This window comes from Callospermophilus lateralis, chromosome 5 (assembly GCF_048772815.1).
Source record: "Callospermophilus lateralis isolate mCalLat2 chromosome 5, mCalLat2.hap1, whole genome shotgun sequence".
NCBI lineage: Eukaryota > Metazoa > Chordata > Mammalia > Rodentia > Sciuridae > Callospermophilus > Callospermophilus lateralis.
Window position 1 is genome coordinate 123,840,339 of NC_135309.1, and position 24,598 is coordinate 123,864,936.

The window sequence follows — 24,598 nt, forward strand, 5'->3', positions numbered from 1 at the left end:
TACAGAAATCAATCAAGCAATGTATACACACACACACACACACACACACACACACACACACACAGAGTGTAGTATACCCATACAATGGAATATTCACTGATAAAATAGAAATGAAGTACTGACACATGACACAACAAGATGAAACTTGAAAACATTACATTAAGCAAACAAAGACAGATACAGGAGGCCACATTTTATATGAGCCTGTTCATCTGAAATGTTCAGTATAAGCTAATCTGTAGAAACAGAAAGATTAGTAGCTGTCTAGAACTTAAGAATCCAGATCTTAGTAGTGAAGGAGAGTGACTATTAAGAAGTAGAGGGTTTCTTTCTTGGGTTGCTGAAAATGTTCTAAGAATTAAATGAAAGACAACAGATCTTTACACTTACAGAGCAACAAATCCAGAAATGTCATGTGAATGGAATGAAACTGTACTTAAAGAACCAGATGCTATCCTAAAAATATTACCCCCTACAATCTGGCAACCTGATTCTGTTCTTTTCATACATATAATACAAGGAAAGAGAAACAGTACTTGTTACATCTGCCACTAGTCAAAGAGAAGAATAATACAAATTTTTGGTCTTGTGTACACATTTTCCTTCCATGAAGAATTAAAGTTATATGAATCCTTGTGAAAAGGCTTTCAAGTGTTGATGTTTGAAACTGAAAACATGATACCATATGACCATTATGAATATGTACAGTCATGCTTTGTCTTCACTTTTATAAAAACAAAGAAAAATATACGTGACATCTTTATCTAATTTTCCCTTGATATATGTATGTAATAACTACCCAATGTAAATTCTTCCCAAGTTTTAGAAGTTAAACAGAAATCTATTTGATACATATAGACATAGGTATAACTTAAAATGTTTTACAGCTTCATTTGAGGAGCTAATTGGCTAGCAATTAATATTACGTGTTTAGTTCATTTGATGTTTCCTATCTTATTATGTTTTCTCTAAGGACTTCTTACTAAATAAAGAAGGAAAGCAAGCAGTTAAACTTCTGGAAAATTCCTCAACCATCCAAACCTCAAAAACTAAGCAAACAAAATAAAAAGCTAATTTTCAATAAAGCTTAAAATACAATTTTATGATTAAGATATTTATAATTAACAAAGTGAACTGTGAAAGTATATTTGCTGGATGAATTTATTAAAGCATTTGGGCTTGAAAAGATTGAGGAAAATGACTGTCCAAAACATCAATATTATGTGTCCCACTTCCTATCAGATAGGTAAACTGCAACTTGTACAGTAGAGGAAGCAAATAGAGATATCCTAAATCTGGAGGTTGAAGTAAACATTTCTGCCCTCTTTGGGCATCTTCCCAGCCACCTCCATTGTATAAGCTGCTCTTCATCTTTTAGCTGAAGTACAATGCAAGATATCAGTATTTTGAGTGGTTATTTTCTTCTACCTACCTAAATTTAAATAGTTCAATGAAAATCATCTACTTTTAGAAAGGTACTTGAACTGATACAACTAATTGTGAAGTTGCTCCTGAAGTATATTTCTACAATTCTTGTAAAAGCATGGAACCTTAACTCAGTTACCTTAAGTAGTTGTTTTCCAATTGTTGGGCTCATCTTTTCATCTACCATAAGAATTACAATTCCTCTATCATCCATTCCTCTCCTTCCAGCACGACCAGACATCTGAATGTATTCACCAGAGGAAATCTGAATGAACACAATTAAAATAGAGTTTAGGAGAAACTCCTTTTTTTCCCCCATGTTCTTGAATTTTTATTTTAAATTTTACAAATAAAATTTCTACATTCCAAGGAAGAAAACACGATTTAAAACAACATGAACTTATAGAAAAATTTAAGTAGAAGTTCCCAAATGCACTTGAGAATAATGTTACAAAACTAAATTTTAGCTCTAAGCCAGTAACTGCTGATTCATGCTTTCAAATACACCATAGCTACCAGGAAATACTGGCTTATTCACTGGTATTTAAAAAAAAAACAAAAACAAACCTTTCAGTCTAATAGTCTGAAAAACAGAGAAATCTGAGAAAGCAAACAATGAACCAAATATAGTGACTTGACCATAATTAATTTTCTAAAACTGAAGTGAGATTAAGATAAAATTAAAACTACAATTAAAAAAGGCAGAATTCTTGATATGTATGCTTGGGATTTGGTACAATTCATCTGCCACTGAGGATAAACAAGTGGAGAAACGTTAGGAATCTTTCATATGCAACCTTTCAAAGCAGCACTGAACCAGATGAACACTGGGAATAGTTATTTGTATAAGTACATGTATAAGTCTGAATTCCATTAAAAAAAAAAACTCAAGAAGAGTGAAGAAACACTATGCTTATAAGAAGGCATACTACTTATAGCATCAAATAAGAATAGATCAGTCATCTTAGAACAAGGAAAGTACTGTAAAAACAACAAAAATAGCAACTCTTATAAGCATCAAAACATTTTATAAAAAAAATTCAATAAAAATCTCAACAGGATCAAAGGGCATCAATGATAATTTTAAAATCATAATTAGGAAATTATGATCTTGAATCATGAAGAAGAGGCTGCTTTGTTAAATTCAGCTCCTTACTTACCCTTATCCTGAGATCTTGTATTACTGTTTTAGTCAGCTATTTCCCTGCTGTGACTAAAGGACCCGACCAGAACAATTTTAGGGGAGGAAAAGTTTATTTGAGAGCTCATGGTTTCAGAGGTCCTCGCCCATAGAAGGCTGGTTCATTTCCTGGGGCTCTAGGTGAGGCAGAACATCATGGCAGAAGAGTGTGGCAGAGGGAAATAAATATCTCACATTTTGATCAGGAAGCAGAGAAAGAAAAACTCCACTCTCCAAACAGAAAATATATACCCCATGGCCATGCCCCCAATTAATCACTTCCTCCAGCCACACCCCACCTGCCTCCAGCCACCACTCAGTTAATACCATCAGTGATTCACTGATTAGGTTAAGACTTTCACAGCCCCAAAGTCTTCTTACATTGTCTCACACGTGAGCTTTTGGGGGACACCTCGTATCCAAACTATAACATTTCCCACAAAAGGACAAAGAATGCCAAGGATCAAGTTACAAAAGACTTAGTATGTATTTTCTTATAGCATCAATTTTACACATAGAATTCTCTTAATTTTAAGCTGATAGACTATGGAAAACAAAAATTATATTAATTTAAAATACAAAACACGAAAGATAGCTCTTTATAATTAAAAATCATATTCTACATAAATTACTCCTTTCAATTTAAAAAAGTAAGTTAAAAACATTTTAGAAGGGTATGTAAAAAATGTCTAGAGAATTGACATTGCCCACTATGCTTAAATTTCTCTTTATCTTATAGTATCTAATACATTTTGAAACAAAACAAATCAAGCAAAACACTGTTGTTATTACACTTCTACCATGGGTACTTGTCAGGGTTTTGATGATTAGTAATTACTGCCTGAAACATCTCTAAGCTGAAAAGAATCACAGAGAAATTATATTAAGAATCAATGATAAATTTCAAAGTAAAGGACTACTCATAATTCTCCCCAAATGTTATACTAAATGAGTCTTTGGCTCATACTGAATACTCAATGTAGAAAATTTTCGTTTATCACTGCTTTTCACCCTTACCAATGCTTCACTGCCTTCCTGATAAAGATGCATCTGGTGATAGTAAAGAACTACCTTCTCTATGAAGTCTCCCTTGATTCTAACGAGTCATACAACTGATTTCCCTTCTTACAATATTATCCTTCTATAAATGCTTCTAAGAGCATCTATAATATTTAGATATAAGATTATAGACATGTTGCATGTAACTTTCATGTGGTACTATTTTCTTTAAAGTTGGGGTTTTTTTAGTTCTTGATTTTACATTAGCATCCCAGTATCTAACCTTGGTAACTGCTTGATGAATGGGGCATTTTTCTCTGGATTTAAGATTTACTATTTCCCCAGTTCACTGTTTCACCCATGCTCCCAACTCTCTTTTGTTCTGTGTTTACAAAATATGTATGTAAACCCATTAGAACTTCTATTTTATACTTGAAGGGGGAAAACAGTGAGCTGTAAACTGCCATTGTAATAGGGGTGTTTTACATACCTTAAACTTTTAAGAAATGAACATTCTAGATTTAAAATGTTTAAAAGAATTAAAAAATAACTCATAGACTTATCTCCCATCACCAAACTCCTTCATCCAAAGGAGCTTCTGGGAGTCACTGGATAGATAAGGGATCCATGGTTTACTCTTGATTAATTTTTAGATTTCAAATCTGTAATTTGTACAGATTTCTATATCCCATATCAGAAATGTTTGGAATTTGGATTTTGGAACATGTATAGACTTTATCAGTTTAGCAACCCTAATACAAAACTCTGAACTGCTCCAAAAGCCAAAATTTTTTTGAGCATCGTGTTGGTCATTAGTGTTTTATTATTTTGAAGTTTTTTCAAATTAAGGAATCTCCACCATATAAGCTCAGGTACAATTTCTTAAGTATTTGGGACTGAAAAATCTCCAAAGCAAAGTCATTTTAGGTAAAACAAAAATCAAAGTTATTTCAATATATGAATTACTTTACTCACCCATCGGAAATCCTTCCCATCAAATTTACGGGCATTTGTAAATAAAACAGTTCTAGCTGGCATGTTAATTCCCATAGCAAAAGTCTCTGTGGCAAATAAGGCCTAAACAAATAATATATAATTAAACATGTATTTTAAGATAAAAATCAGTCTTACAATTTTCAGAAGTAAAAAACTATCAATAATTTTTAATTATTTAATGAGATCCTACAAAAATAACAGAGAAGATGCCATTTGCAAATGTATTACAATATTTTGCATACAAAAGTATTAGATATTATTTGATGTCCCTGGTATCCCCAAATTTTTTAGTTCAAGGAAAACAGCCTATTCTAAATTCTAGTAGCGGTAACAAGAATTCTCTCAACTTGTGTAAAAAAGCTTCAAACTGTACAATGTTTTTCTAAACACATACTGCAAAATTTCCTGGCTTCTTCACTAATAATACAAGAGATTTGGAAATCACTTCAACACTGTGATCTCAGGGGAGGTCAGACTCAGTCTTTAGGATCACAACTAAGATTGAACCAACAAAAAATAGTTGAAGCATAAAAAGATATATGTACATGTCACTAAGACACCAAATTTTCCTCAATAGGAAAGATAATACTTTAAAGAATACTATTCCTTGGCTAAAAGGAATGAAGGTATTTGTGGGAAATGAAAGGAATGCATATCTTTCACTTTTTATTTATAATTACTTGAATTTTACAACAAACAACTATCATTCCTACTTTTTAAAAAAGATCCTTTAAAAGTAAAACTTCACAAATTTATAATCTAGAAGGGAAAAAAGGGACTTATTAAGACCCAGTATAAACATTACCAAATCTTTATTAAAGTAACTCAAACCTGTAATTCTAGCAGCTTGGGAGGGAGAGACAGGAGGATCATCTCTGAATTCGTGAATTCAAAGCCAGCCTTAGTAATAATGAGGCACTAAGCAACTCAGTGAGACTCTGTCTCTAAATAAAATACAAAATAGGGCTGGGGATGTGACTCAGTGGTTGAGTGTCCCTGAGTTCAATCCCTGATACCCTGGCCCCCCTCAAAAAAGTACCTCAAATACATTCTTCAGGATGAAAAATTATTTCTTAAAAAAATTCTATGTAAGGCTTTAAAATTCTCAATAAAGCTCCATACTTTTTAAAACTTTAATGATTTTTAAATATAAAATAATTGGTGAGTCATATAGAAGCTCATGTTTCCAATGTGAAACTGTAACCCTCTGGGTTCAAGCATCAATGTAATTTTTTTAGAAAATCAAATTAGATTCTCCATGGGTTCAATCAAAACATTCTATAACTCTTTTTCCTAATCCTTTTTTTTTAATATTTTTATTTCACTTAATTATTTTTAGTGGTGCTGAGGATCAAACCCAGAGTCTTGCATGTGTGAGGCGAGTGCTCTACTGCTGAACTACAACCCCAGTCCTCTCTTTCCTAACTTTAACAAGCAGTTCTTGTCTTCTTTAAATGAGTCCTCTTAATCAGTAGGAAGAAGTTCACTTATTAAATCAACTCCATGTCTAATAAGTAGACAGCACCTTCTCCAAAAGGTATTCAATAGTGATACTATTTCCTACTTTAAGAAAACATGATTTCTTTTTTAATCTGCAGGCCAAAATTTATTCTTTAAGAATAAACACAAAAATCAAAACATTGCCGAGAGAGGTTGTGAGGATAGCTCAGTGATAGAGTGCTTGGTTAGCCATGCGTGAGGCCCTGGGTTCAATCCCCCACACAGAAGAAACAAAATAAAACTGCTCACAAACAATGTTAACTGTAATCTTCAAACTGTCTATAGGACATAATTCAGTGGCATTACAAATAAAAATAAAACCATACCTTTATCAATCCTTCAGAAAAGAGAATTTCTATAGTTTCTTTCAAAATAGGAAGTAAACCACCATGGTGAATACCAATCCCTCGCTTCAAAAGAGGAAGTACATGTTCAACCTGTGATTTTCGAATAACATTTATGATAGGACATTTTAAAATGTTAAAGTAAATATTAAGAAAAATGGGTAATTAAAAAGAATGTTCTGTTTAAAGAAAGCATAAAATGTTTTCAGAATAAAAACCTTTTCATGAAATCTTATCAGAATAAAAGCAAAACCCAAACCCCATATTGCCAGATTATTTAACTTAAAATATAAACAAACTCTGGCCTTCCTTTATCTATGATATGATAAGTATGTGTGAATAAATTTCACAAATCCTTTGATGCCTCAAATTTTTCAGGATCATTTCATCTCCTCCAAAATAATCATGAGCTAAGAGAATAGAGTTTATCTGTGCAAAATAAATTAACAGACCAGCATGTTGGTATGTGCCTATAGTTCAAGCTACTAGGAAAGCTGATGTACAAGGATTAATCTATAGAATTCAGAGCTGTCTGGGCAACAGGGTGAAACTCTGTATCTTAAAAAATAAACAAACAAACCTAAAATGTAACTGGTCATTCATAAGCAAGAAAAATAACTATGACCAGACTTAACATAAATATGAACTTCATTTAAAAATAAACACATAATCATTAACATCTATAAAACATCAAATACCTACTATTAGAAGTGTGTTAAGATAATAAAGTTTTGTATAAAGATATGGCTCATTCCTTTTATACTAATAATTCAGTTGAGAAGAAAAATTACAAAACAGATTTATAAATACCGTTTTAAAGGTCAACAAACATGCTATTGTAAGTCTTAGATAAATCCCTTACAAATCAAGCATTCATTTGTATAGCAGAGTATTACTCCAAATATTTGTCTTCATATAACAAAAGTTTCATGTACTATGTTGATCTAAAGTAGTAGTTTTCAGTTTTGGATATATAGTTGAATCACATAGGGAGTTTTTGAAAGAAATCTAGTAACAGTATAGAAACCAGAGCCATCAAATTAGAATCTCTGGGAGTGGCACCTAAGTATCAGCATATTTTAGAATTCTCAGGCAATTTCATCGTTCAAAAGAAAAACATGATTACAGTAAAGTAGTGTTAATTTCCTCACTAAACATAATTTTGATTAGGTACTCTCTTGTTTTGTTGTATTTGGTATTCTTATGAATTAAGAAATAGTACTAGCACTAAAAATTTCATAATGTGGCAACAAAAGCATTAATATTCAGATCATGTGTTTTTTTTTTGTTTTTTTTTGGTGAAAAGCTACCAAATCTTTTCTCCAGTTACCTTTTCAGCACTTTAAAATACAAATTAAGGTATCATTTCAGTAAACAAGGCTGCAAAGTACAAGCAGTGCTACACTGTTACAAAAGCTAATATAAGCCATTTATTAACATCTACACTTAGTAATTTTAAAAACTTACCTGAGGGAGTTTTTTATCTTCATCAGACAAGCAGTCAATTGCATTACTGAATACTTCTTCAACCATCTTCTTTTCTTCGTCTAAGAGAGAAAATTCAAGGGCACATAAATATTAAAATGAGTCTGATACCAAACTTCACACATTACAATAGGAGTCTACAGAGTAAAAGTAAAGAATCAGTGCTTAAGAAGCAGATAAAAATCACCACATAATTAATAAAATTTACTGTCTCTCAAAATGTATCTAGAAGACTAAATTCATGAAAAAAGCAAATAAAAATAGTAACAAATAACTACACTAAGTGCTTTACGAGTAACACCTATTTCTAACAATATAGGACACAACAACTATTATTACCCACCTTTTATTATTACCCACCTCTTATTAAGTGAGGTTTAGTGTATATAATCAACACTGCTATTAACTGTTAAGAGTAACAATACCAAAGCCCATGCTCTTAATCACTGGACTGTCTTCTTGTACTATCAAATAACTACTCAATAAATATTTATTAAATTAATCAACATATAATCTTGAAACTTTTATCCTTTTTGGCACCAGTATTTTAGAGAAAACACTTCTAAGCAGAGCAATTCACTCAAAAAATATTGGCATTAGGAAGCTGTGTAGTTACCATCTGTCGTTTTACTTTTACCCATGGGGGGGAGAGAGAGAGAGAGAGAGAGAGAGAGAGAGAGAGAGGGAGGGAGGGAGGGAGGAAGGAAGAGAAAGAGAGAAAGAGAGAAAGAAAGAAAGAAAGAAAGAAAGAAAGAAAACAATCTCTATCTTGATAAAGAAAACAATAAAATGGAAATTTGATTTTTGGATGATTCAAGATATCATTTACTACTCACTGTAAGAACTGCATATGAATCAGCAGAACTGAATGACAACTGGGCTAGTATTAATCACAACTGCAATTCTTGGCTAGGCTAGTGAGGTATATTCATAGTGAATATATATTCCTAGAAGTTTTTACTACTTTCAGTTTCAACATAGTTAATTACCTATTAGAAATGAAGCACAACATTTATAAGACAAGGTAGTCTGATCAAGAGACTAATTCTTAAGAAGCAGAAGAGAGAACCCCAATAACCAACTGCAATGAAAAGAAAGATGGTATGATTTTAATGTTTCTCCATAGAGTTATCTGGGAATAATATAAAGCTTAATACTTATCTTTATTAATAAAAGAGAGTAGAGAAGAAAGAAATTTAAAGCAAGGGTCTCTTAAAACTTTTCAAACATGCTGAGTACTAAGTAACAACAGATACATTACTAGAAATGTATTTTACATTAATTTTCACACCACATTAAAACTACAGACAAATTATGTAGTACCTGTGTTGAAATCTAATTTGGTCATTTGAAGAGCATAAGCTTCACAATCCTTCTTACTAAAACTGAAAATAATTACAGGTTGAAAATTTCTTTCCATAATCATTTTCACTATCTTGAACACATTTGATGGTCCTGCAAAAAAAGTAGATAAACCATACACCAAAATTAATTAAAAATGGATGACAGACCTAAACATAAAAGCTAAAACTATAAAGCTCGTAAAATATGGGATAAAATCTTGATAATCTTAAGTCAGAGAAAGTATTCTTGGATATGACACCAAAAACGAAAGCAATAAAAGGAAAATAATCTACTACTAGATTTCATCAAAATGAAAAACTTTCAGACTTTAATGGACTTCATTAATAAAGTGAAAGAAAAAAACTCCCATCCAAACACAAAAAAATATTACAAATCATCTGTCTGATAAAGGTCTAAAATCCAGAATAGAAAATGAAGTTTTACAACACAGCCAAACAATCTAATTTACAAGTGGACAAAGTTTAAGAAATAGACATTTCTTCAAAGATGTACAAATGACCAATGAGCATATAAAAAAATGCTTAAAATCACTAGTCAATCAGGGGAATGTATATCAAACCACACAGAAATATCCCTTGACATTTACATGGATAGACACAAAACTTGAATAGACACAAAACATTAAATACTAGCAAGAATAAAGAGAACAGGGCAGAGTGGTACATGTCTGTAATACCAGGGGTTAAGGCAGGAGGATAGCAAGTTCAAAGCAAGCCTCAGCAACTTAGTGAGACCCTGTCTCTAAATAAAATACAAAAAGGGCTGAGGATGTGGCTCAGTGGTTAAGCATCCCTGGATTCAATGTTGAGAAAGTGGAACCCTTATACACTCTAATGGGAATGTAATATGGTGAGGCCATTTTGGAAAATAATTTGGTAGTCCCCCAAAGGCTAAACATATTCCTTTCATATGACCCATCAATTTACTCCTAGGTACATAACAAGGAAAAAATAAAACACATATATTCCTGAAAGAACATGCAGTACATAAGAGAATGTTTACAGCAACATTATTCATAACAATCAAAAATTAGAAACCCAAATGTTCATTGACTGGTGAATGGAGAAATAAAATGTGGTATTATTCATAGAATGGAATGTTATTTGACCATAAAAAAGAATGAAGTACTGACACACAATATAAGTGGAATGAATCTTAAAAACTTTAAGAAGCCAGTCACAAAAGACCACTTTTGATTTCCATTTATATGAGCTGTACAGAAAGGCAAATCCATAGACAGAAAGTAGATTAGTAATTGCCTAAGTCCACAGAATAAATAAATAAAATAAGGAGTGAATAAGATGGATAATGACTGCTAATATATGCAGGAATTCTTTCAAGGTTGATAAAAATATTTTGGAATTACATAGTGGTCATGGTTTTAAAACTCAAAAGAATATACTAAAAACTACCAAGTTATGTATTTTAAAATAACGGATTTCATAGTATGTGAATTATGTGTAAATATAAAAAAAGCTTCGATAATAACGTGAATTTACTAAAAACCACTGAATTGTACACTTTAATTGGGTGACTTCTATTTTATTCAAATTACATCAAAACTAATGTAGAGATCAATCTTTATTCATTCAATTTTGCTATATCATCTAGATCTCTAAATAGATTCCTGAGAAAAACATTAAAAACATAAAATATTGGAATAATTTGAATATACAATTTACGTGTAAAATCCTCTTGAAACAAAGTTCCAAATTACCTTTTGTTCCTCCTTTCCGCCCCTTCTGGTCTCCTTTTGCCAAATCACCTGCATCTCGAAGCACTTGCATTGCAGTATTAAAATTGTCTTCTCTGAAGTCACCCTGAAATCAAAGATCTTTTTAAGTAATTTACATTTAATCATAATTCAAACATTTTTCATAACTCAAACACAAAGCTTAATCAAATAATAAAAACAATTTAACAATAAATAAACCAAAGGTTACTAAAATAATTAAAACAATCCTTGATGAGAGGTAATAAAAGGTAATAAGAAGGAATGGAATTGTGAAAAGCAAGGCATAAAACATCTGAAACACATCTAGAGCCTCAATTCTCAGACGTTTTTAAATAGTAGAAAAGGAAGATAGGAAAATTCATGCATAAGAAAAATGCAAATCTCAAATATAATTTTATTTATTTATTTTTAAGCCAGGGTCTTGCTAGGTTGCCCAGGGACTAAGCAATCGTTCTGCCTCGGCCTCCCAAGTAGCTGAAACTAAATGCATGTCCCATAATGCCTGGGACCAAATACAAATTCTGAAATAAAAATATTTAAAAAAATAAATTTTGGAATGCAAAACTATTTGAGAAAAAAATACGCATCTCTGCCATTTTTCTCTAGTTCAATATCAAGGAAAAACAAGATAATGAAGTATGACAGAATGACAAACCCTTACATTTTCATCAACCACAAGGTGAAGGCCATCTCCCCCTGCTGGAAAAATGTAGTGTTGCAATGGAGTAGGCCTATAATCCGTGTAAATGACATGACAAGGCTGTAAAAAGAAAGAAATAATTACATATACAAACTTTTTATCTCTTCAATATAAAAATGTACATTTGACCCATCCAAAAGATCTCATGTAATTAAAATGGTGATTTAAGCATGCAAAAATAAAATACTTTAAAAGAATATTTTTAAAACTAGTTAAGAGGAAAGAAGAAAAATTAAGTCTACCAAAATCATACAAGACTGTCTCAATTCACAATTCCCTAATTGGTGATCCTATGTTTCAAGTACCCATTACCTACTCCTGGGATAATGTAAGTACACAGAACATGCTCTGTTTCTATGAAATAATATGGTGATACAAAGGATTCCTGAGGTAAATGAACTTTTTGTACCCCACAAATGTTTTTCAAAATCTTTCTAAAGCGACAGACTGATCTAGCTATCCCAGCAGATCTAGATCCACTAGGTTTCTCTCCTTTAGGCAACATCAGGTGGGAGAGTATTAAAAACATTCTATAGGAGTGCTCATAAATAGGTTAAAAATAATTTTTCATGAGGATATTAGTGCAGAGGAAAAATTAAGGGCAAAAAAAATTCAGTATGCATAAACAAATAATTGTTACAAGAGCCTAGTCAGACACTAAATCTGCATTAGCAAAGAAAATGGAAACAAAAGAAAGTGTGACAATGTTACATGGGAAAAATCAAATCAAATTAAATGTTCAAGAGACCACTAGGTACCAAAGCCTTAAGAGGAAACAAACTCTACTTTGTATTTGTGTCTCATTGTCAGAGTAAATACAGTCATTTCCAAACCTGGTGGATAATCAGGATTAACTTAGAAACTTAGAAAAAATCTATCTTCCAAGGGTTTGAGATGGGACTAAGAAATCAGCATTTCTAAAAAGTTAGATGATTTTGATAAGCTACTTGTATAAGAAGTAGTAAGGCTATTCTAATCTGAATAGCATTAGAAGAAAAGTACAGTAAGGCCAATCTGTAAAAATAATAGCATCATCAAAAGGGAGAAAGAAAATACCTGTTTATGTAAATGGCAAATCCATTCAGCAAACTGTCGGGCATTTGGAATAGTAGCCGAAAGAAAGACATAGTGAACGTTATCAGGAAGCAAAATAATAGTTTCCTCCCATACTACGCCACGCTCTGAAAAAATAAATATACCCTGGAATTCAGTGACATTTTGGTGACAATTATCTAAAATTATTTTCTCTTAAGCTTAGTAATTTAAAATGCAGAACACTTTACACAAGCATATTTTTAGCATCAAAACCTACTGAAAACTACTTTTCATCATGAAGCTATGAATTAGAAAGTTGGTACATTAAAACACCATCTACTCTGAAATAGCCTGAAAAAAAAAGCAGTTCCAGATTGAATCCTTTCCTTCAGAGTCCCAGTGACAAGGCAGGGAAACAGTATTTCCACTACACTTTAAAAAGCTGGGGTTAATGGCTTGTAGAAAATTATGAAAACAAATTGGAAGTTAAAACTATTACTGTTCCATAGGGTATCTTTCATTTAAATTACCATAATAGTCCTGTGAAGATGAAAGAAAGATCTGATGAACACCAGAATTCTAATAAGTTAGTTTTTATTAAAATGGAAAAAAACCAGGAAAGTCAATTTGACAGTTTCCTCCCTACAATAAACAAATCAACATGGGATTCCTGATTTAAAAACCAAAACCACTCTGTTCACAGCTTAATAGAGTGAAGTTGACAAGGGTGAAATACTAATAAAAACCTTGTTAAATTCTGTGCTTTTAAATAAAATATCAAATCCTGATTTTAGTGTGTACATATGAAACATTACCCTTTAAACCTCTTTGTTAACATTAACTCTCTCAGAACTCCCAAATTTCCCAGTATACTTACTTTTCCACTATAGTAATGTAATAGCCAGAGTAAAGGATATAAATAATTTTTTCTCTTTGCTCATTTTTACTTCACATGCCTACTTCCACTTTTTACCATAAACACACATTTCAAGTTTACTGTAAAAAACTAAACTAACAATAAAAATCAAGAATGTTAACCTTGTAAGAAGTTTTAGAAATTCTTTAATGTTATTGATATTAAAGAGTTCTGTATTAAAAGCAAGTCAGTTTTGTTTTTTGTTTTTTTGTGATATTGGGAATTGAACCCAAGTCCTCAGGCTTTAACACTGATCTATATCCCCAGCACTAATTTGCTTTATTTGAATTTGTATTCTCTCTTTTTTGGTACTGGGGAGTGAACTTAACCACTTAGCCACATCCCCAGGCCTTTTTTGTATTTTATTTAGAGACAGGGTCTCTATGAATCGTTTAGGGCCTTGCTCATAAGTTGCTGAAGCTGGCTCTGAACTAGAAATCCTCCTGCCTCCGCCTGCCGAGCCCCTGGGATTATAGGCTTCGGCCACAGCGCCTGGCTTGAATTAGTATTTTCTTACCCAACAAAAGTTACTAAAAGTTATTAAGGAGCTTTACTTGAAATCCTGAGGAAAATGTTTCATGATGATTTCTACAATTTAAAGAAGCTATAACTTATTAGAATCCTAGGAACACAAAAATTGAAAGCAAAATTGAGCAGTTTTGGTTCAAAATCTTAATGCCTTTGTTTTTAAGGTCACAGTCTTTTTTATACATATATATTTTTTAGTTGTCAATGGACCCTTATTTACTTATATGCAGTGCTGAGAATTGAACCCAATGCCTCACATATACTAGGCAAGTGCTTTAGAACCAAGCCACCACCCCAGTGCTCCTAATACCATTCTTTAATGAAATACATGGTATACATCTCAGCACTGTAGAACATACCTGAATCTCTCATGTAATGGATTTCATCAAAAATGACCCAAGCAACTTCTCGCATAACTTCAGAACCTCTGTACAGCATACTTCTTAAAATCTATTAAAAAAAGGGGAGGGGAATTTAGCAGGATTTTAGCACAACATCTAATAGACAAAAACTTTCTTTTTCCCATTAAGGAATTCTGGATATTCTTTGGATATATTAAAATAATTTTAGATGGCTACATATCTCTGACTTCTCAACTTGAATTACTAATCAAATATAATCCAAGAAGAGAACCATTATCATCTCTACTCTCTAGGATATAAAGCCACTTTCTTTTATACACAGCACTTTCCCAAGGGCTGCACTTCCTAGGATTTGAAAGAAAGTTAAACTATCTTCTGAGACAATGGATTCCACAGTTTGCCCCTTGTTTACTGCATCATCACTTCACAACACAGACTCTTTGTTACAATCTTTTTTATTATTTTTTTTTTTTTTGGAGTTAAAAGAAAATTTCCATAGATAGATTTGGTGCCTAACTTATACTGAACACCAAAATGAAAAGTGAGAGAAGCTTTTTGTTGACTCTCCAGACAGAACCTAATTTGTGCTATTACACTATATTCTTGTAAAATGAAAGGATATTACTAAAGTATGAACAAAAGTACCTCAAACAGTAAAGATAGTTAATCATGTGTAAATCTTAGTTATTAAATATTGCAAAATTTAACTATGATTATAAGAGGAGGCTAAATACTGCATTTTTTAAAAAGCTGATTAATTACCTACTTTAATCAACACTTAGATGATGCAGAGGAAAACAAAAAAATCACATGGAACAAAAAGAGCCACTACTTATAAGAAACTATGTATACATAACCAACAAAACATTTTCATGTCACTGACAGTAAAAACTTGAAAAAAAGTACTTGAAAAAAAGAATCCATACAACATAACATGAGGAGTAGCAGTAATTTGGAAATACATTTAATGTTACTAGAATATTTTAAAATAAATTGTATTCATTTCAAATAAGTCTACTGAGAAAATGAAGTATTGTATTTTATCTAAAAAGTGATAAAATATTACATTATAATTTAATAGATATATTAGCTAAATTTAAAAGGGAAAGTTAAGTGAGGCACTATATAAATTACCTCTGTAGTCATAACAAGACAAGATGCTGTAGGATTAATAGTCACATCTCCAGTCATGAGACCAACATCTTGAAATTCTTCATACATTTCTCGGTACTTCTGGTTACTCAAAGCCTTAATTGGGCTGGTAAATATTACACGCTGCTTTTCCCTTAAGGCCAATGCAATGGCATACCTAAAAATGTAAAATGAAATTAACAATAAAGAAATTATAAAACTTCTTTCAAGTACAGGATCTCAAAAATTGTTACTATGTAGGGGCTGAAGATGCAGCTCAGTGATAGAGCACTTGCCTAGCACATGTGAGGCCCTGGGTTTAGCACCATATAAAGATAAATAAAATAAAGGTATTGCACCCATCTACTACTACAAAAAAATTTTTTTAAATTGTTAATATGTAATTTAATGTTCAATCTCTCCTTCATTATTTTCAATACTGACTTTACAGAACATTTATATCTATTCTATTTATTACAATTATACTAATAAATCTTAAAATAAATTCTAAATATAATAGTATAAATGAATAAGAACATTTTAATTTTAGCTCTGCTCATTCAGTTAATAAAACTTGATTGCCAATACGAACGGTCTACTAATGATTACCCTATTTCCTGCAAAAAAACAACTTTGATATTACTAATGGGCCTCCAAGTTTAGAACCTCTCTGCCTGTCAGTTTATACATTTACAGAGTACGATGAGAAAACCATAGAAAACAAGTGGGTATTTGTTCTCCAGAGTTTCAAAACAAGTCAATCTATATGTATTCTTTTTCCCAGGTATAATAGTAATCAAACCAGTTCTTAACTAAAAGTTATAGTAGGTTCTGATTACAGAAAAGTTCTTCTGCAGCTATGGAATTTATAGTAATACTATTTGTTTTTAACAAAAATTCTGTAAAGTACTTAAACAAAGACCATGAAATTAGAATTACCTCTATCACTATGGTAGATCCTCCTTGTTTAAGATACAGTTTCTGTCCACTACAGCCTTATATCTAGTTGAGGAACTAAAACAATATTATCACCCAAAATAATGAAACCAGCAATTTAAAAAATTAAAAGTTGTCCCAAAATGATCAAATAGGAATTTTAAGGCATGAAAAAAAAAATACAAGCATGCTACATGCATTATCTGAAATGCCTACTTTAAAAAAAATTAGAAGATATAAAATGAACAGAAAATTATGATCTATAATCAAAGGAAAGTCAGAATTAAGAAATTATTTAGAGTGGAACTGGGGTTGTAGCTCAACGGAGGAGCACTCGCCTGGCGCATGCAAGGCCCTGGGTTCAATCCTAAGCACCACATAAAAATAAATAAACAAAAATAAAGGCATTGTGTACAACTAAAAGAAATATTAAAAAAAAAGAAAGAAAAGAAAAGAAATTGTTCAGAGTGGCCCAGATAATGGACTTAGCAGAGAAAAACTTCAAAACAGCAATTAGGAAAATGTCCTTAAAATGTAAGATGTCACTTTCTAAGAATTAGAGAAACAGGACAAAGATTCAATAAGTAGGCAATCTCAACAGAAACCAAAACTATTAAAAACACAACCAAATTAGAATTTGAAAAAGGATCTTATCAAGTAAGCATCATAGTAAACTACTGAGTAACAAAGTGTTTGAAAAGCAGCAATATGCAGAGGAGAACAAAATACAAAAGAATACCATAATTAAGGCTGACTTCTCATAAGAAACAACAAAGTAGTCAGGCTCAGGGGCATATGCCTGTAATCCCAGTGGCTTAGCAGGCCGAGAATGGAGGATTGCAAGTTCAAAACCAGCCTCAGCAATTCAGTGAGGCTCTAAGTAATTTAGCAAGACCCTATCTCAAAAATAAATAAAATAAAATAAAATAAAAAGGGCTGGGGATAGGGCTCAGTGATAAAGTACCCCTGTGTTCAATCCTTGGTACCAAAACCAACCAACCAACAAACCAATAAAGTAGAATGAAATAGCATTAAGAGAATGATTTGTCCTGAGTGTTGAAAGAAAAAATCTACAAAAATTTTTCTTAAAAATACTTCAGGCAGAAAGAAAACACAACCAAAGAATCAAGGAATTAAGACTAAGACTGTTTAATGTTAATATTTTCCTCATGCTCTTTTCCTCTGTTCAGTTCTTAGTTGCTCTCCTTAAATCAAAGAAGACATTTGGCATTTGTTTTTTAAGGATTGGCTAGCTTCACTTAGTATAATCTGCTCTAATGCCATCCACTTCCCTGAAAATTCAATGATTTTGTCATTTTTTATTGCTGCATAATACTCCATTGTGTATAGATGCCACATTTTTTTTATCCATTCATCTATTGAAGGGCATCTGGGTTGGTTCCACAGTCTGGCTATTGTGAATTGTGCTGCTATGAACATGGATGTGGCAGTATCCCTATAGCATGCTCTTTTAAGGTCCTCAGGGAATAGTCCGAGGAGGGCGATAGCTGGGTCAAATGGTGGTTCCATTCCCAGCTTTCCCAGGAATCTCCATACTGCTTTCCATATTGGCTGCACCCTTTTGCAGTCCCACCAGCAATGTACAAGTGTACCCTTTTCCCCACATCCTCGCCAGCACTTATTGTTGTTTGACTTCCTAATGGCTGCCAATCTTACTGGAGTGATAGGAGGGAAAGGGAGAGAGAAGGGAAAGTGCATGGAAACGGAAGGACACCCTCATTTTTATACGAAATCACATATACAAGGTTGTGAGGGGAAAGGGGGGGAAGGGAGAGAATGGAACAACAACAGATGAGATAGAGAGGGAAGATGAGAGGGGAGGGGAGGGGGGATAGTAGGGGATAGGAAAGTCAGCAGAATACAACAGTCACTAATATGGTATTATGTAAACATTGTGAATGTGTAACTGATATGATTCTGCAATCTGTATTTGGGGTAAAAATGGAAATGCATAACTCATTTAAATCAAATGTATGGAAGATGAAAAAAAAAAAAAAAAAGAATAAACAGGGAAAAAAAAAAAAGATTGAAATACAAGAAATAAAAATAAAAACATTTACAAGATATGAAAAAAAAAAAAAAAAAAAAGACTAAGACTGTATGGTCAGAAACAATGGTGTATACCTAAAATCCCAGGTACTCGGGAGGCTAAGGTAGGAAGATTCCAAGTTCCAGGCCAGACTCTGCAACTTACTTAAGGCCCCCTCTCAAATGAAAAATAATAGTAGGGATGTAGCTCAAAGGTAGAGCACCTCTGGGTTCAATCCCCACTACTGTGACAAAGGAAATAAAGAAAAAAAATAAATACATGGGTGTACTTAAAGACCATTATTCTTGAAATTGTGGCATTTCCCAATAAATGGATAAAATGGAGACTATCACAGTAAGTGAAATATGCCAATCCCCAAAAACCAAAAGGCATATGTTCTCTCTGATATGTAAATGCAAACACAGAATAAGAATGGGGGGATTAGACTGGATTACAAAAAGGGAATAAAAAGGAAGGGGAGATGGGAATAGGAAAGACAGAACAATGAATCAGACATAACTTTCCTATGTTCATATACGAATACACAACCAATGTTACTCCATATCATGTTAAATCACAAAAATGAGACCCTAATTGGAATAAGTCATACTCCATACATGTATGATATGTCCAAATCCATTCTACGTGTATATTGAAAAAAATAACAAATTTTTAAAAAGGAATATGTAAGGGTATAATTCAATAAGGAATGCTTATGAAAATAACTAAATATCATTTCAGATATGCTTGACTGACAAAAATTTTAAATTATAGCCTAGAATTAGTAAGGATATAAGGAAACACTTATTGTTTTTAGAGTTATTCATAAGGAAATACAGGACAAAAGCACACTTACACATCTAATTAAAACTGTACTGTATTATATATGGATAGACCACAATGGTTTTATTTATCTCCTGATAGTATTTGGATTATTTTCAATTTTTTCTTCTTAAAAATGTTGCAAAATGTTGAATTATGCCTCCATGGTAAGCTTGCTGAAAAATTTTCCTTTTAAATCTTTCCTGTCTGCAAATTTTAAAATAAAAAGTTAAAAATATTAATAAAATTATCCTGGAGTTCTGCTACTGAAAGTATTGTTCTTATACCAGACACACTGATTCTCACCTGGGAACTTACTGGATAATCTCTGGCCTCACCCTATCTATAATCACTGAATCATAATCTGCATTTTTTTTTTAAAGTTTCTAGTTTTTATATATTATTTTATATGTAAAATTCTTTTACATTCTTTGGTTAAATAAACTTATGAGAGTCTTTCTATTGGACAAAATATAGGAAAATAAAATAAAATTTTTAATTTTTTGCTAGTATTTTCTTTCTTTTTTAAAATTTTTTATTTGTTTTCATTAGTTATAACAGTAGAATGCACTTATATACTTTGATATATCATACATAGATGGGATATAATTTCTCATTTTTCTGAGTATACATATTTTAGAATCACATTGGTCATACAGTCACACACATACATAAACAATGTCTGTTTCATTCTACTATCTTTCTTATCCCCACATTCCCTGCCTTCGCCTCCTTTCACTTCCCTCTAATAATCTAAGGTAATGCTATTCTTCTAAAAACACAATCTACTTTTTTTAGCTTGGCCTAGTACCTCTCTAACTTTAATATACATATAACACTTGGTGATGACATTAAAAATGCAAATTATAATCTAAAAGTGATAAAATATTAATATTTCATAATATAGTATTTAATATAATATGTTAATTATAATCTGCATTTTTAAAGTTATCACCAAGTGATATATGTGTATTAAAGTTGGAAGAACTGGACCAAGCTAAAAAAGTAGATTGTATTCTTCAACATGGATGATATTTTGTAGTCTGTTGCAGACTTGACTTTTAATAATCTATAATATTTTATTTTTCTATTATCTTTTCTGCTGGCAGCTGAATTAGGTACTATTAACAGGAGGCAATTAAAGAAAAGACCATAGAAAAAGAAACACATAAAATGACACCAATCACCCTATCATTCCCTTTACTCTGGCACAGTGATATGAATATTTCATGTGCCATAAAATTTAAAAAAAAATGTTTTAAGTATTTTTTTAGTTGTTGATAGACCTTTATTTTATTATTTATATGCAATGCTGAGACTCTAACCCAGTGACTCACACACGCTAGGCAAGCACTCTACCACTGAGCTACAACACCAACCCCTAGAATTTTATTTCATGTTTTTGGTACAGTCAACACTTATCTAGTCACCTATTTATTAGTTCTGTCCACACTTTCTTAGCCTATGAAATTTTCTCAGAAAGAGAGGAGTGATTTTGGATTTTGCAGTGTCATTTTATGGCATCAACTCTTCACAGATGTCTTGATCTATTTTCCAGCCCCAAATACAGTACAGTCCTCTACCACTCCAGTTTTGTTCAGTGAAGTTGACTTATTTCTTACCAGTTCATTCCTTTTCAAAAGGTGCTGCAGTTAGATGTTAGTTTCCTCCTAAGGCATAGGTATTATAGAAAATAGGTTTAACTACTCTTAGTTCAATTATTTATCTCACTTAGAGAGACAAATAAAATAGTGCTATATTGGGTGCACTATGCTTTTAAAGTTAACGTATATATCGGGGCTGGGGATGTGGCTCAAGCGGTAGCGCGCTCGCCTGGCATGCGTGCGGCCCGGGTTCGATTCTCAGCACCACATACAGACAAAGATGTTGTGTCCACCGATAACTAGAAAATAAATATTAAAAATTCTCTCTCTCTCTCTTTAAAAAAAAAGTTAACGTATATAGTCATTTGCATTCTGGCCATTTATGTAACCTGGTTTTTATTTTTCCTAAAGAGGAGAATTTACATTAGAGAAAGTTTTCACATGTATACAGAAACCTGCTCTCAAATCCTAGGATAGAAAATCAGAGAGAATATTTTAAAAAATTTTCCAGGGTTATGGCACAGTTTTCCTACTGTACAATTTTCATGCAGTTAATGTCACTCATTATAAATACTCAGGTCAGTGAGTTTTACTAAGTTACTTCAACTATATAACCCTCATCAGTTTTAGGAGACTTGCATCCATACAATTTGCATTCAAATTCACTTGTACCTTCAGCCACAGATAACCATGATCATGTTTTTGGCTATTATAATACAGGTAAAAACATTCCTGTGTAAGTGTTTGGGTCTGTGTTTTCATTTCTCTTGGGTAACCCAGAAATTTAATTTCTACGTTTTAATGAAAATAAGTATTTAACTCTTTTGGAATTGTCAAACTATTTTCCAAAGTGGCATTACCTTTTTTTATTCCTACCAGTAATATATGAGGTGTTAGTTCTCTGTATCACTGCCAACTCTTGGTGTTATTAGTTCTTATTATATCTATTTTAGTGAGTATGTAGTGATGTCATATAGTGGTTTTAATTTGCAGTTCTGTGATGACTAATGATGCTGGTAAGCACTGTTTCATGTACTTATCTATTTATCCATCTTTGGTGATTTAATTTTGGTGTTTATTTCAGATTTTTGCTGATATTTTTAATTGATTTGTTAGTCTTGTTGCATTATAAGAACTCTATGAGTAAACAAGTTTTATTGGTAGGGCAGTGCCAGAGATTGAACCCAGTCCTCAGAGTACTTAAATTTATTTTTAAATTCTGAGACAAGTCTTAGATGCCCAGGCTGGGCTCCAAATCACAATACTCTTGTCTTAACTTTCTAGCAGAGGGAAGCAGCTCATATGATGATCAGACAGCAGAGAGGGAGAGAGAGGAAAAAAGAGAGGGAGAGAGAAAGAGAGGAAGAAAGGGAGAGAGACTTCATGGCCAGATACAAAATACATACTCCAAGCCACGCTCCCAGTGACCCACTTCCCCCAGCCACAACCTATCTGCCTTTAGTCACTACTTGATTAATCCCATCAGGAGAATGATTCACTAATTGAGTTAAGGCTCTCATAACCCAATCATTTATCTTCTGAACTTTCTTGCATTGTCTCACATGTGAGCATTTGTGGGAAATTCGCATCCAAACCATTGATTTTAGGTAATTCTTCAGGCGTAAATAGTTAAAGCTCTTAATTTCTCTCTTTAGTACTGCTTAAGATGCACCCCATAAATTTTGGTAATACTATGGTTTTGTTTTCATTTTTTAATTTCCCTTTTGATTTTCTCTTATGCTGTTTACTTTTCAAACATTTGGTGATTTTCCTATATCTTTGTGCTCTTTATTTCTAATTTAATTTCTGGTTGGAGAAGATATTTTATATGATTTTAGTAATTTAGTGATTGATATGGTTGGATTTACATTTGCTTTTTGTTGTTGACTTGGCAATTATTTTGATAATATTATTTTGATGTCTCTTGTCTGTTTCATGTTTTCTCCTTTACTACATTCTATCGTGTAAATCACTATTTTTTTAGTATACCATTTTAATTCCCTTTTTGAAGTCTTTAGTTTTATTTGAGTTACCTTTTTAGTAGCTACTCTACTACTTTTCTCTTCACCTTTATCACAATCACAATTTCTGTAAAATACTATATTGAAATCTTGGCTGTAATATTTTTTGTGCTATTTAATATTATCTCATGTATGTATCTATTTCAACTGCATATACTGTAAACCCAGCAATATAGTTATAATCATTGCTTTAAATTGTCTTATATTTTTAAAAACATTAATTAAAAGTTTAAACATATTCAACAAAGGTGTGTTTGTTCCTACATTAGATACGTGCACTACTGAAAAACAGTTGGCTCTCCATATTCATAGGTTCTGCATCTACAATTTAACCCACCTCAGAGAGAAGATAGGGAAAAAACTTTGTATTAAACCTGACTTTATCATTATTCCCTAAACAATACAGGATAACAGCTACTTACTTGGCATTTACGTTGTATTAGGTAATTATAAGTAATCTAGAAATGACTTAAATATGAGAGGATGTATGTAGATTACATGTATATAATGTGCCATTTTAAATATAAGTGACTTGAGCATTCATAGATTTTGGTATTCAAGGGGGAAACTGGAACCAATTCCCCACCAATACCAAGGAATGATTGAAATATATAATTTATTGTAGAATTACATTGGTCATACAGTCACATACATACATAAATAATGTCTGTTTCATTCTCTCTTTCTTATCCCATCCCCTGCCTTCCTCTCCTTTCACTTCCCTCTAATAATCTAAGGTAATGCTATTCTTCTAAGAATACAATCTACTTTTTTTAGCTTGGCCCAGTTCCTTTCTAACTTTAATACACATGTATCACTTGGTGATGACATTAAAAATGCAAATTATAATCTTTAAAGTGGTAAAATATTAATATTTTAAAATATAATATTTAATATAATATAGTACCTAATAACATAATATTTTAAAATAAAAAAATAAAAATACAGAAAACATAGGGGCTGGGATTGGGGCTCAGCACCACATAAAAATAAATAAATAAAATAAAGGGAGCTGGGGATGTGGCTCAAGCGGTAGGGTGCTCACCTGGAACGCGCACGGCACTGGGTTCGATCCTCAGCACCACATACAAATAAAATTTAAAAATAAGTAAAATAAAATAAAGGTATGCGTCAACTACAACTAAAAAATATTTTTTAAAAATACAGAAAACATCCAATTATTGTTAAGACAGAGTAATGGGGATTACCTTTACCCACCCAATTGAAACGACTATAAGACAGTTCCATAATGGGGAGCCCAGGCAGAACCTAGAGGTTTTCCTAAATTGAATGGATCAACATGTAAGTCTGGGGATGCCAAGGCAATTAAGAGTTTGCAGAGCAGAATACCAGAGAGGAGAAAGTTGCACAGAGAGGGTGCTGAATATCTGCTGAGTCTTTATAAGTATTCGGACAGTACTGACCAGTAAAATCTTAGGCAACTATTTGAAACCAGGCAAAAAC

At 32.2% G+C, this 24,598-nt stretch overlaps 1 protein-coding gene across 2 annotated transcripts in view; it reads right to left on the reverse strand.

Moving 5' to 3' along the window:
* Mtrex (Mtr4 exosome RNA helicase) overlaps positions 1 to 24,598 on the reverse strand; it is a 97,215-nt gene that overhangs the window by 55,484 nt on the left and 17,133 nt on the right. For both annotated transcript variants that reach the window (XM_076857286.2, XM_076857287.2), the window contains 10 exons: positions 15,705 to 15,879; positions 14,568 to 14,658; positions 12,786 to 12,910; positions 11,691 to 11,789; positions 11,012 to 11,114; positions 9,253 to 9,384; positions 7,912 to 7,991; positions 6,427 to 6,537; positions 4,580 to 4,681; positions 1,565 to 1,690 (listed from right to left, as the gene is read on the reverse strand). In XM_076857286.2, coding sequence (XP_076713401.1) covers positions 1,565 to 1,690; positions 4,580 to 4,681; positions 6,427 to 6,537; positions 7,912 to 7,991; positions 9,253 to 9,384; positions 11,012 to 11,114; positions 11,691 to 11,789; positions 12,786 to 12,910; positions 14,568 to 14,658; positions 15,705 to 15,879 — 1,144 coding nt within the window. The remainder of the gene's footprint in view (positions 1 to 1,564; positions 1,691 to 4,579; positions 4,682 to 6,426; positions 6,538 to 7,911; positions 7,992 to 9,252; positions 9,385 to 11,011; positions 11,115 to 11,690; positions 11,790 to 12,785; positions 12,911 to 14,567; positions 14,659 to 15,704; positions 15,880 to 24,598) is intronic.